Genomic DNA, 13,114 nt, shown 5'->3' on the forward strand with positions numbered 1-13,114 from the left:
GCGATCTTTCGCGGTCTTGTTATTGTTGTTGGTCTTAACAACTCCGCCCCCCCGCTGACGTAAGCGGTTCTTTCCTCTGGCCCAGCAGAGAGTTGGTGCTAGCCTGGAACCGGTTTTTCTGGTCCCAGAGCCAGTTCTTTGTCAGTGGAAACAGAAAACCCAGTTCCAAACTAAGCACTGGCCCCGAACCAGCCCTGGAACTGCTTTGGTGGAAAAGGGGCATCTGACCCACGGTGCAAACAGGCAATGCAATAAATAAAAAATAAAAATAGAATAATTGAAAAAAAAAATATAAACAGTATAAACACTCTAGATAGGAACTAGACATACTGTAGATTAAACACTCAGACAATATAAACACTGATATTCAGTGAGCCTGAGCTGGCTAATTGCTTTATGATAAATACACAGGTGATTATTTTTTAAAAATCGTATTAAAAAATAATTTATTTCAAACTTCAAACGCGGCATGCGACTGTAATAAAGGTGCGGCACAGACCTGTGTCACTTATCTACGCCGAGTCACATAAATCGATCAAATCGATCAAATAAATCACAATTCCACCTTACCTTTGAATAGCTTTAGACCAAACTTCGTAGCATCTTTAGTGCTTTTAGGAACAGCGTTTTCTTTCATAATTTGTAATTCTTCCTCACTTACGATGACAAAGCGATTAGCCGCCATTTCGCCGAGCCACTCAAAGTGATTATCGAGAAACAGTCCGAATTTCACGACCAATCAGCGCACGCGATTTTCTATAATCACCTCTGTATTCACACTCAGATCCAAAATTTACTTTGGTTCTTTTGTCGTTGAACATTAAAAGGTCATTTACACTAATAATATGATTGCTCTGCCCTGCAAGGTGTACACTTGGTATGTATTAATATCAGTAAAATGCCCTGATCTTTCCGAAAATCTCATGCATTTTGTTTTCTGGTTTATTTAGAACACATTTAAATGAATTAATCTTTTTTTTTTTTTTTTACCTGCACATCCAAGATTGTCTGAGCAGAACAGTAGATGATTGTGTCATCAGCATATCAATGCAAATCAGCGTTTGATCCAGATACACCAAAATTAAAGCCTCTTCACCTGCATTCATTTTTAATATTCACCTTGGCAGAATGAAAAACATCATAATGCACATAATACGCTCGGAGATCTGTTACCGGAATAATTCCTCAACTGATCCAGTTTTATCCTGACGACGCAGTAAAACATGTTCAACAGCATCGAAAGCTTTTGATAAATCGAAGAAAAGAGCAAGACAGGATTTTTTTTTTTTAAATGATTTAAGGACATTTATAATATCATTAAGTACTTTGGTGGCAGCAGTTATAGTGATGGAAAGAGATCCCAGACTGGAAAGAGATCAAGATCTTATTTCTAATTAAATATTGATTTAGATGGTCACCAAACAAGGACTCGAGTATTGTAGCCAATCACAATAACTTTGAGATAGATTTCCCAATTAGCTTTTACAGCTTCGAGAAAGAACGCACCACTGTGCTTCGGTCCTGCAGATTTCCAATGAATTAATGACTTAATGAGTTTCCATGATTTATAAGTTATTTAATTTTTTAAATTCTTTCATCTAGACTTACGAACTAGCGCTATACGCCTAGTTCTTAAAAACCGAAATGATTTCCAGTCCGCTGACAAATCCATTTTCCTTGCTTTAGCCCAGGCCAACTTAATTTCATGAAGAAGTTCAGACAATTCATCAAGGATTCTTCTGGCCCTTCAGTCGGTCCTCTCTAAATGGATGAGAAAGATACGCCGTTCCCTCTCATTGAAAACCGTATATTTTCCATTATTAAGCTGTAATGGTGTCGTGTGGGAATGGGAGAAAAACGGCAAAGTCGAAACGTTAATCGAGCCTTTATTTCGTGAATTATACATCATAATCCGGTCTCGCATGGTTCATACTTCATAGCATTCTGTTACATACAGTCAGGTGAGAATATATGGAATCAATTTTGTGCCAAAATGTTCATACAATACTTTTTGAAATATCAAACAAAAACGATAAATCAAAATTAAAAAAAGTCAATTTTTTTAGACTGGCAAACAAATTATTCGTGTAATCGTGCAAAATATCAGTCTATTACTCTTCAGAAACCTTTTATTTTTGTTCCGCGTCTTTCTCGGTTTTGTTTGACGTAATTTATTTTGGTTGCGATTCCAGCTTTCTCGTTTGCGCTCCCTGACTTTTTGCTTGCAGTTTTGGCACAAACTTAACGTGTGGGTGGGCTGTCCAGGAATGCATTCCCGTTGGCTAACTTGTGTTTGACTGACAGCTACGCTCAGCGATTCCCTACTCGGATTCTGGCGGACTGTTTGACGAGTGACCGATCCATTGACGGTAAACAAGGATCGAGTGGACTTCAGTGGCGACTATGATATTGAATTAATTCAACAAAGTGTAAGTACGGGACAAATGTGTTGTATGTGTTGCAGTAGTACATAAGTCCACTCGATCCTTGTTTACCGTCAATGGATCGGTCACTCGTCAAACAGTCCGCCAGAATCCGAGTAGGAAATGGCCGCAACAGCCTCCGGGGGAATGGCTGAGTGTAGCTGTCAGTCAAACACAAGTTAGCCAATGGGAATGCATTCCTGGACAGCCCACCCACACGTGAAGTTTGTGCCGAAACTGCAAGCAAAAAGTCAGGGAGCGCAAACGAGAAAGCTGGAATCGCAACCAAAATAAATTACGTCAAACAAAACCGAGAAAGACGCAGAACAAAAATAAAAGGTTTCTGAAGAGTAATAGACTGATATTTTGCACGATTACATGAATAATTTGTTTGCCAGTCTAAAAAAATTGACTTTTTTTTTTTTGAATTTTGATTTATCGTTTTTGTTTGATATTTCAAAAGTATTGTATGAACATTTTGGCACAAAATTGATTCCATAAGAATACACCATATACACCCATCCACTTGCAGTTTGATGCAGTTCTCTAATCAGCCGATCTTTCGACAGCAGCACAATGCATCAAATCACGCCGATACAAATCAGGAGCTTCAGTTAATGTTCACAACGTTCAAACATCAGAATGGGAAAAATTGTGATCTCACAGTGAAGTGTGACTTTCTTTCACTGTGGCATGAGTGTTGGTTTGAGCCGGATGGACCGGTTTGAGTATTTCAGAAACTGCTGATTTCCTGGGGTTTTCACACACAACAGTGTCTAGAGTTTACACAGACAGAATGGTGCGAAAAACAAAAAACAGTGAGTGAGTGTTCTGTGGGTGGAAACGAACACCTTGTTGATACAAGAGGTCAGAGGAAAATGGCCAGTGGTGGGTTTCCCAAAAGCCTCTTAAAGCCTCGGTCACAACCGGCCGTACGTGCTCCTACGGCCGGTCTATGTGCAAAAAACGCAAGAAACGCACAGAGGGCGCGCGTGTGACGTGCTGATTTTTGAGCCGCAGACCGGCCACAGAGGTTCTTTGTCATGTCAAACAAACTCTACGGGCGCTTACGTTTTTTTCAGGTTGCAAGACAAACTTATGGCCAACGTGCGTCTTTCTCCACGAACAACAAAAAAAACCGCAGCGATTTGGGAAACGCCAAAAATCGCACGGCCAAAAAAAACGTACGTCCGGTTGTGACCTAGGCTTAACGCTAAGAGCATCCTAACTAGGAGAGAGGGTGTTCATTGTGCTGCTCGCTCTACCATTTAACGATGATCTTTGTGCTTTTGGGAAACTTGGCACAGCTTTTTTGCCAGGAAGGATATAGTAACTCATAGCAACTCTTTACAACCGTGGTGAGCAGAAAAGCATCTCAGCATGCAACAGCAGAAGACCACATTGGGTTCCACTCCTGCCAGCCAAGAACAGGAATCCTAGAATCAAGAACAAGTTCCTGTTAAAGTGGCCTGTGGGTGTATATTCGAAATGGGAATGAAAATTTGTAATCTTTTCCGTATTGTTTTTATCACATACAGTAACAGATTTCATACATGAAATGGGATTGAAAGGACAAAGCCTCTGGTAGTGACGTACAGCAACCAGTAAGTCAAGTGACGATCTTTTCTATATTCAAGATCAACAGTGACACAATACTCTGGATATTTCATAATCTAAAGCTACAGATATCAAGCGGGATGTCTTAACGCACAGTCAGTGTTCCAATTCATTCCAAAGGTGGTGAATGGTCAAACTAGTCTCTGATAAAATTAAGACATCTGCGTTGGTTGTTTCCAGATTCACCACCAAACTATAGACGTTTAAATATATGAAGCTTTAACCTAATTTGTCAGGAAAAGTCAGATTGAATCAGCATATTAGGACCAGGGTTTCTTCCAGCCATTTAAAGCAGCAACACTGACAAGTATGAATGGGTGACGTTTTTAAAAACATTTTTCTCGAAACAAAATGGCAAGAATCATCATCAGAGTCGGTGAAAAACATATATGAGGCTCTAATAATAAAATCTTTTGAGCCAAATCAATAAACAGTAGAAGAGTTTCCGTCTGTATCTGCTGATCGCTCATTTCACTGAGGTATACTTCTACATACACTTTATGGCCAAAGGTATCCGGACACCTGACCACCAAACCCTTCTGTAGTTACAGGCCTCGACATTAGCACTTGCCCGATGGCCCGGTGGTGTTTTTTATGTCTTTCGGGCCAGTTCGGGCCACTAAATTTGGCCAAACAGTGGCCCGGGCGGGCCAGTATGTTTTCGATACGAATTAACAAATTTTATTACTCATATTTTACCCAGAATTGTGAAAAAATTGTTCGTAAAATACACCTTTTCGATACGAGGTCCACCATCTGTTTTCGTCACCTTCCGCTCTGCAGCAGCAGTGTGTCGTCTTCGTGCATCTTCGGAGATGTTCGGCGCTGTTCGGAAGCGTCATTTTGACACCATGGCAGCAGGATGTGCACGCATTTTAGATGAGTGTGGGGAAGAGGAAAGCTATTGCACTAAACTATAAAACTTAAATTGACTTTATTGCTATTTCAGTGCAGTGCACATTTTCAGAAGCAAAACATTTTATATATTTATTTCAATTTGATTTGACTGTTTTTGAGTCCATTGCTGGTAATTTGGACTAGCCTGGGCCTGCCCATCCTAAGTGTGACGCAACACGGGGGGCTGTTGCGAACTTAGTCTGGCAAGGCAAGCTATCTCCAGCTCTTTCAAGCTCCCGAAAAATCGGGAGCCAATCAACTTTGAGCATCTCCAACGGCCCTGGGTAGAGGCGTGTTCAAGGCAGTGACGTAGTAGAACTGCAACCGGAAGCCATAGATTGTTTACAGAATCTATGCCGGAAGCGCTTCATTCACTAGAAACATTACGAACATGGAGCAGCGGCAAGCCTTTGACACAGCGGTAGATGCTGTATTGAAAGCATTCAACGGGAAGTTCTCATTGAAAGCGGAGCAAAGAGCAGCCCTGGAGGTATTTATTGAAAGGAAGGACGTTTTCGCCTTGCTCCCGACCGGCTTCGGTAAGAGTTTAATCTACCAGTTAGCCCCGTCGCGTCACATACGTCAGAGGAAAGAGTGATGTGATTGGTTTAAGCTTCGTCACAGCCTTTTCTGGCTTCAACCAGTAGCAAACTGAGGCATTTCAGGGAGGCGGGTCAACCACGCGCTTTGGGAAACGGTTGGGCTTAATATCTATGCCAGACCAATGCTTGCAGAGCTTTGAAGTTGCGTTAGCCAGACTAAATTTGGACTGAGTTACTGTCTTTTGTCAGTCTTGTTTTCAGGTACAAAATCAAAATATAAGTTGTGATAATCTTGAGAAGGATCTTTTTAATTTTAGGGGGCGGTCATTATTTATGAGGGGGGGTCATGAAAAAGTGACATCACTTTATCCCCCCATAAAGTCATGAAAAATTGACACTACTTGATGGGGGGGTGCGGGGGTCATGAAAATGTGACCCTACTTTGTATGGAGATGAGGAGATTATTGCCTCCTACAATGATGTAGCTTGGGGATATTCTGCAAAAATTTTCAGCCTCACTGTGCTCAGCATCAACATATACCCCTAAAGTCTACTTTTCTAGCCAAAAATCAATGATCATAGTGTATTATGAACTGTATGAAATGTGGTGGCCCGAATGCAGGTACCGTGCGCGTTCGGGTAACTTTTCAGTTCCACTGGCCCAATGGGCCACCAGTGGTACCGGTAAATGCTTAATATCTAGGCCTGAGTTACCGAACATCCCATTCCGAAATCATGGCCATTGGTATTGAGTTCAACCCCATTTTGTTGTGATTATAACCTCCATTCTTGAGTGACGGCTTTCCACTAGATTTTGGGGCGTGGCTGTGGGGATTTATGAAGAGCATTAGTGATGCTGGACACTGGGGCCTGGGGTACAGTTGGTGTTCTGGTTCATCCCAAAGGTGTTCATTGGGAGGTCTGGGCTCTGTGCAAGTCAGTAAAGTTCTTCTGTGCCAGATGTTGCCATTGTCATGCTACAACAGGTTTGGGTTAGTTCCGGTGAAGGGGGAAGCCATGGCTTAAAGGTTTAAAGAAGCAGCTTTGGGACCAAACGGTTGCCAGTTCGATTCCCTGGACCAGCAGGAATGGCTCAAGTCAAGTTTATTTTTATAGCGCTTTTAACAATAGACATTGTCGCAAATCAGCTTTACGGAATTTTAACGACTTGAAACGTGTGCTAATTTTATCCCTAAAATCTATGAATAGTGGTGGCAAGGAAAATCTCCCTCAGATGAAATGAGGAAGAAACCTCAAGAGGAACCAGACTCAAAAGGGAACCCATCCTCATTTGGGTGATAACAGACAACGTGATTAATTCAACAGTTTTAACATGAAGTCCGTTTCGTTGATGTTATAACTCTTCAGTGACGGAAACTTGATGTAATGTAATGTAAATTGTAAAGCTTCAGCATACAAAGACATTCTATACAATTGTGTGAGTCCAACTTTGTGACAACAGTTTGGAGAAGAACCACATACGGGATGTGATGGTCAGGTGTCCACATACTTTTGACTATATAGCATGTACCGTACGCACAGCATGTAGAGTAGTTAAGTAGTCCGCAGTATAGTTTTCCACACATGACGTCCATACGGTCCGTGCCTTTCAGTTCCAGAAAGCAGAGCGTTCCAGTATTTCCGCCAACAGAGTAATACTGACAATTGCATTTTGCACTGAATAATTCTTAATCAATGATCCATTAGTCAAGTACAAAGTCACTTCAAAGTCACATGGTAGACCAAGCCAAATTCCTCAAGCCCAAAGCCAAGGCAAATATGCTTCGGACGCCAGCTGCTCAACAGTCCATACGAGCAGTTAGCATACAGCAGAGGCAAAGGGTGGGGGAAAAAAAACGTGTTTGCAGAAGAATACACGGAAAGGTCAGCAGATGCACAGGCAAAGGTGCCACACCCGATGAGAGGACAGCTAATTAGATTTAGTTTTGGATTGACGGCTTCTGAATAACATTCCCAAAGCAAAGCCAGATTCTGATTTCCACAGTTCCACAAGACAGAAAGACAACTTTATTCCCCCGAATCCCAAAACAAATTATTTAAAGCGCACATTTAAATACACAAGTATAGAGCTGTGGAACTCTATCCCCCGAGACATACAGAACTCACTCAATTAAAACATTCAAGAGACGTCTAAATGATATAAAATAATAAATTAAAAAAAAAAATTAGTTCCCTATACCTACTCGTGCATATATTTTAAAGGAGAACTGAAGTCATTTTTAAACTTGTTTTATTTCTTAATTAACGTGTTATTCAAGTTCGTTTTCGGTTTTAGTAAACTTATATCGTGACTCGTATTAGCAACTAATCGCAATTAAAAATTGTACTTATCGGCCTGTTCGGTTTTTAGCCGTGTTGAATTTAGTTCGTTTGGTCCACGGCAGGCGTCGCTTATCCGCGCGATCTTCACGAGACTTGTGCGAGACTTCGAAACGTCAAGTGTCAGCCAGGTGTCAGCGCCGCCATTTTGAAAACTGTTTTCCAAACGAAGTATTGCTCAAAAACGAGTTTAAACGACAATTACTGCCTACTTTTTTCAAACTTTCCTGATCTCTATCAAAACAAACAAAACTTCCGGCTTGATCACATCAGCATTCGAAAGAGGACGCGTGCGTCTTTTGACGACATTGGCAGATGTTGGTCACTTTGATTTCCGCTGTACGTTTTACTTCCGTCCTACGGTGTCTCGCGCGGGTCTCAACGAATCTTGTTTACGAATGCATTCCTATATTTAATAAAACGAGATAAATAGAATTTTGATAATAAAAATTTGCCTTCAGTTCTCCTTTAATAGAGTCACTATTGTATATTATAATCGTTTGATAGTGTCTCATATTGTAAACAATTGTAATTATTCTATCCTCATTCACTGGATATGAGCAATCGTGCGCTCTGATTGGCTACTCTACTACTAGGCTATCAGCTCATATACCACGAGTAGAGAAAAACAAAATGGCGGAACGTGTTGCTGAACCAACCGAGGACGAAATAAAAACTCTCCCCGAAAACAACCCCCCCCCCCAAAAAAAAGCAACAAAATATGGAATAAAAGTATTTCATGGACAGAATGTATCTTTTTTTTATTTTTCAAGAATTATTATTTTCGCATTTTTCACAAATCGCTCCTGTCATTTCCATTGGTTTGTTTACATTCTAAGCAGAAATGATTTTGTCGGATGTTTTGTGTAAAGTTTTTGTTTATCGAATTTGCTAAAAATAAAAATGCTCCTTTTCTCAAAATCCAGTGAATGGGGAGAGAATAAAACAGTTATTCCACTCAATCTCGTCATACATGATTTATAGCTCACTCGGTGCTACGCGTCTCGTCAGCTGTCAGCTCATGTACGACGAGATTGAGTGGAATCACTGTTAATTATCCTATTCATTATTATTTTGCATTTTATTTTGTATCGGAGGCGGCACGGTGGTGTAGTGGTTAGCGCTGTCGCCTCACAGCAAGAAGGTCCTGGGTTCGCGCCCCGTGGCCGGCGAGGGCCTTTCTGTGCGGAGTTTGCATGTTCTCCCCGTGTCCGCGTGGGTTTCCTCCGGGTGCTCCGGTTTCCCCCACAGTCCAAAGACATGCAGGTTAGGTTAACTGGTGACTCTAAATTGACCGTAGGTGTGAATGTGAGTGTGAATGATTGTCTGTGTCTATGTGTCAGCCCTGTGATGACCTGGCGACTTGTCCAGGGTGTACCCCGCCTTTCGCCCGTAGTCAGCTGGGATAGGCTCCAGCTTGCCTGCGACCCTGTAGAAGGATAAAGCGGCTAGAGATAATGAGATGATGAGATGAGATGAGACTTGCGTTATAGCAGCAGTCAATCATCATTCCGTCACCAGCCTCACTTTTTTCCTTCTGTATTGAAGTTCGTCAAAAAAACCACATTATTTTACAGAAAAAAAAAACTTAAAAAGCAAACTTCTCTGTCCTGAAGACTTTCCTGTGATGGAAAATCTACTGTTCCAAATCACTGACCCCTGAAACTCCTTCTATAAATGTAAAATACAGAAAACCACACAACATAAACCAGTATATGTTTACTTTTATCACTATTATTAGTCTTAGATTGCATGGAGTGTTCATTATACAAGAGCTGCTGTGCTTCTGGCTAACCAGAAAAGACAATTAAAGAAGACTGCAGTTTAGAATAAACAAGGTCATTAAGAAAAAACATAATAATTACAGCGGATGCAAAAAAAACCAAAACGACGACAACAACAACAAAAAAAAACCCTAAAGCGTTTACACTGCTTAACGAGCTGTATTGAGACAAATAACAGCAAAGAGGTGAGAACGGACTGTAGGTGCAAACGCTGATCAGGAGTGAGGGCAATCAAGGCAGAGCTCTGGAAAAAGAATGGGAAGTGTTTATGGTGATATTTTAGGAGCGATACTAATTAATCAAATCAGTTATAATGTAAATATTTGGTCACTGCTGAAAAGCAGAGCTCCTGATGAGCGTAGGAACAAAATATTTACAAGGGCACGAAATCAGCCTGAATAGAATAATAATATTAGCGCATATGAACCATCGGATTGTGTCGTGTCGTGTATTTCATGTCAATAAAATCGCTGCATTGTCTTGTGACATTATCGTGAGACCAATAATGAGATACGCATCACAGTTATGAATCCATATTTCTTTGACACCGCGTGCCATGCGCCAGAAACACCACCACGACATTTATTATGGTGTAACTCTGCTGGGTGCCTGGTGGACAGCAGTGAACCAGCGCTTTCACTTTACATCATACCATCGAATATCAAACTTGATACACTACCGTTCAAAAGTTTGGGGTCACCCAGACAATTTTGTGTTCTCCATGAAAAGTCACACTTTTATTTACCACCATAAGTTGTAAAATGAATAGAAAATATAGTCAAGACATTTTTCTGGCCATTTTGAGCATTTAATCGACCCCACAAATGTGATGCTCCAGAAACTCAATCTGCTCAAAGGAAGGTCAGTTTTATAGCTTCTCTAAAGAGCTCAACTGTTTTCAGCTGTGCTAACATGATTGTACAAGGGTTTTCTAATCATCCATTAGCCTTCTGAGGCAATGAGCAAACACATTGTACCATTAGAACACTGGAGTGAGAGTTGCTGGAAATGGGCCTCTATACACCTATGGAGATATTGCACCAAAAACCAGACATTTGCAGCTAGAATAGTCATTTACCACATTAGCAATGTATAGAGTGGATTTCTGATTAGTTTAAAGTGATCTTCATTGAAAAGAACAGTGCTTTTCTTTCAAAAATAAGGAAACTTCAAAGTGACCCCAAACTTTTGAACGGTAGTGTATGTCAAACAGTTGTCTGGTTACATCTGTCACATCCAGGCGTGTTAGCACAGCACCATTAGGACTAATTACCATGCACCTGTTCCTGATTAGAGTGCAATCACAGCGTACATACTGTATAAAGACACTCAGTCTTTGCAAAGTATACACTCTGTCCTCTACCTCTGACGTTACCAAGCCTTGTATTTTGTATCGTTGTCTGGTTTTGACCCGGTTTGTATTTTTGGACTGTGAGTATTGTATTCCATCTGATATCCTGTCTGCGCCTCATTTAACCACTGTCTGTTTTTCGACCCTCTGCCTTTGCCTCTGTTTTGGATCTGTTTGCTTCAGTAAATCTCTTCCTACACTTACATCCATCTGCCTCCCTTACATGGCAGAAACTGCCAATCGTCTAATAAGCTAGTAGACTAATAAAACTGTTTTAACTAGTTTTATACGAACATGTTATCTATATTTTCCAGAAAATGTGTTTGTAAATAATCCCATGTTATTTAAAAAAAAAAGCAAATTAAAAATAAGCACTGGATAAAAACCCATCTATCTTATGTAAATAAAGATACAAATTTTGTTGTCTGGTGGTCAAGTGTTTATGAGATACGTCGCCTTGCACTTACGATCGGGCTTCCTGTGGTGGTACATGTATGTCGTTTGTATGGATGTCGTCCGGTTGCGAAAGCCATCAAAAATCAGGTCAGTACATTACCACGTTCTCTTAAGGATGGCGCTTTCGTCGCTAATAATACAGGTAATAATATTGTAATGACAGTTATATTCATTACAATAACTCAAAGTCAATCTAGGAATGAATTAACAATGAGACTTCTGAGACTGGAGACTCCTTCCAAAAAAAGAAGAAGAAGCCTTTATTTGTCACATGTACACTCAAGCACAGTGAAATTCCTCATCTGCAATTAACCCATCTGAAGCCGTGAACACAAAAGTGAGCAATGAACACACACACACACACACATACCCGAGCAGTAGGCAGTTATGCTGACCGACTAGTGGCCTAGTGGTAGCGTGTCCGCCTATCGATCGGGAGATCGTGAGTTCTATTCACGGTCGAGTCATACCAAAGATCATCATAAAAATGGTACCTACCGCCATCTGGCAAGGCATGCTGCAATACAGATGTGCATGGGGAGTTGAACTCTCGTGGTTACCAGAGGACTAGCCCCCCACTGTAACCCTAGCTATGTAATAGGCGAGAGGCCGAGGGCTATGGAAACGGAGATAGGCTCCGCCCGATGCGCCACATACAGGTTGGGCCTGGTTAGTACTTGAGTGGAAGACTGCCTAGGAATACCAGGTACTGTAAGGCGTGGGAAGGACTGACTTTTTTTTTTGAGGCAGTTATGCTACAGCGCCCGAGGAGCAGTTGGGGGTTCGGTGCCTTGCTCAAGGGCACTTCGGCCATGATATAGAGGGAAGGGAGAGTGCTGTTTATTCACTCAACGCCCTTCACATTTTTCCTGCCAATCCTGGGAATTGAACCGGCGACCCTTTGGCCTGAATAATCAACAACTACACTTTTTTTTAAAAAAATCAGTTTTTATGCAGCGTGTCTGGTTAATATACATCTGAAGTACAGCCAGAGCTGCTGTAATAGAAAATTAATCAACATCCTGCCCACCAATCAGAATCCAGCATTCAACAGCAGAATGGTATAAATGAATTTCGTGCCTGTAGTGTGTCAGTGTTGACCTTGGGTAGATCATTTAACACACAGCATAACGTCACACATCAGCAATGAACACAAAGCAGGCATGTGGGGGGGTTTGGGTTTTTTTTTTTTGCCCGATGAATCAGAGTTGTAGGCTGTGACTGTGCAAGTTATTAGTCGGAGCAAACACCTGCATAGATATGACTTTAATATTGCCTGTTTAAGTGAAACGATTGCCAAAGCTGCAATATAAAACTTTGATGGAAAGTGGTTCTGTCGAGATTCAGCAGTGATTTTACTTACTGTGAATCAAACTGTGCTTTCATTATTATGTCTCATGTGAATCTCTCTCTCTCTGTGTGTGTGTGTGTATGCTACGCTCCAGCTAAGTGTGAAGGTGGCGCATGTGCCGAACCTCTCGGCAGGTGTGACATGTGTGTTTGAGGACCTGAGCGAGAGCCCTGGAGAGGTGCTGCCTAAAGGACAGATCCTGTGCATGTCTCCGTCACTGCGAGATGTCCCGACGCTCACACACGGATACGGTGAGACCCAGGAACACCAAGATGATGTTCAACATGCAGCATCATCACTGAGGAAACCATACACTAGGGCTATCAAATTGCCCTTTCAGTTTTTCAACGAGT

The 13,114-nt window shown here is 41.4% G+C and overlaps 1 protein-coding gene across 1 annotated transcript in view; it reads left to right on the forward strand.

Annotated features, from left to right (window-relative positions):
* Positions 1 to 13,114, forward strand: part of plxna3 (plexin A3) — a 451,726-nt gene that overhangs the window by 254,950 nt on the left and 183,662 nt on the right. The window contains exon 7 of the mRNA XM_060932405.1: positions 12,856 to 13,012. Within this exon, the coding sequence (XP_060788388.1) occupies positions 12,856 to 13,012 (157 nt within the window). The remainder of the gene's footprint in view (positions 1 to 12,855; positions 13,013 to 13,114) is intronic.

The sequence above is a fragment of the Neoarius graeffei genome, chromosome 10 (genome assembly GCF_027579695.1).
Source record: "Neoarius graeffei isolate fNeoGra1 chromosome 10, fNeoGra1.pri, whole genome shotgun sequence".
In the NCBI taxonomy this organism is placed as follows: Eukaryota; Metazoa; Chordata; class Actinopteri; order Siluriformes; family Ariidae; genus Neoarius; species Neoarius graeffei.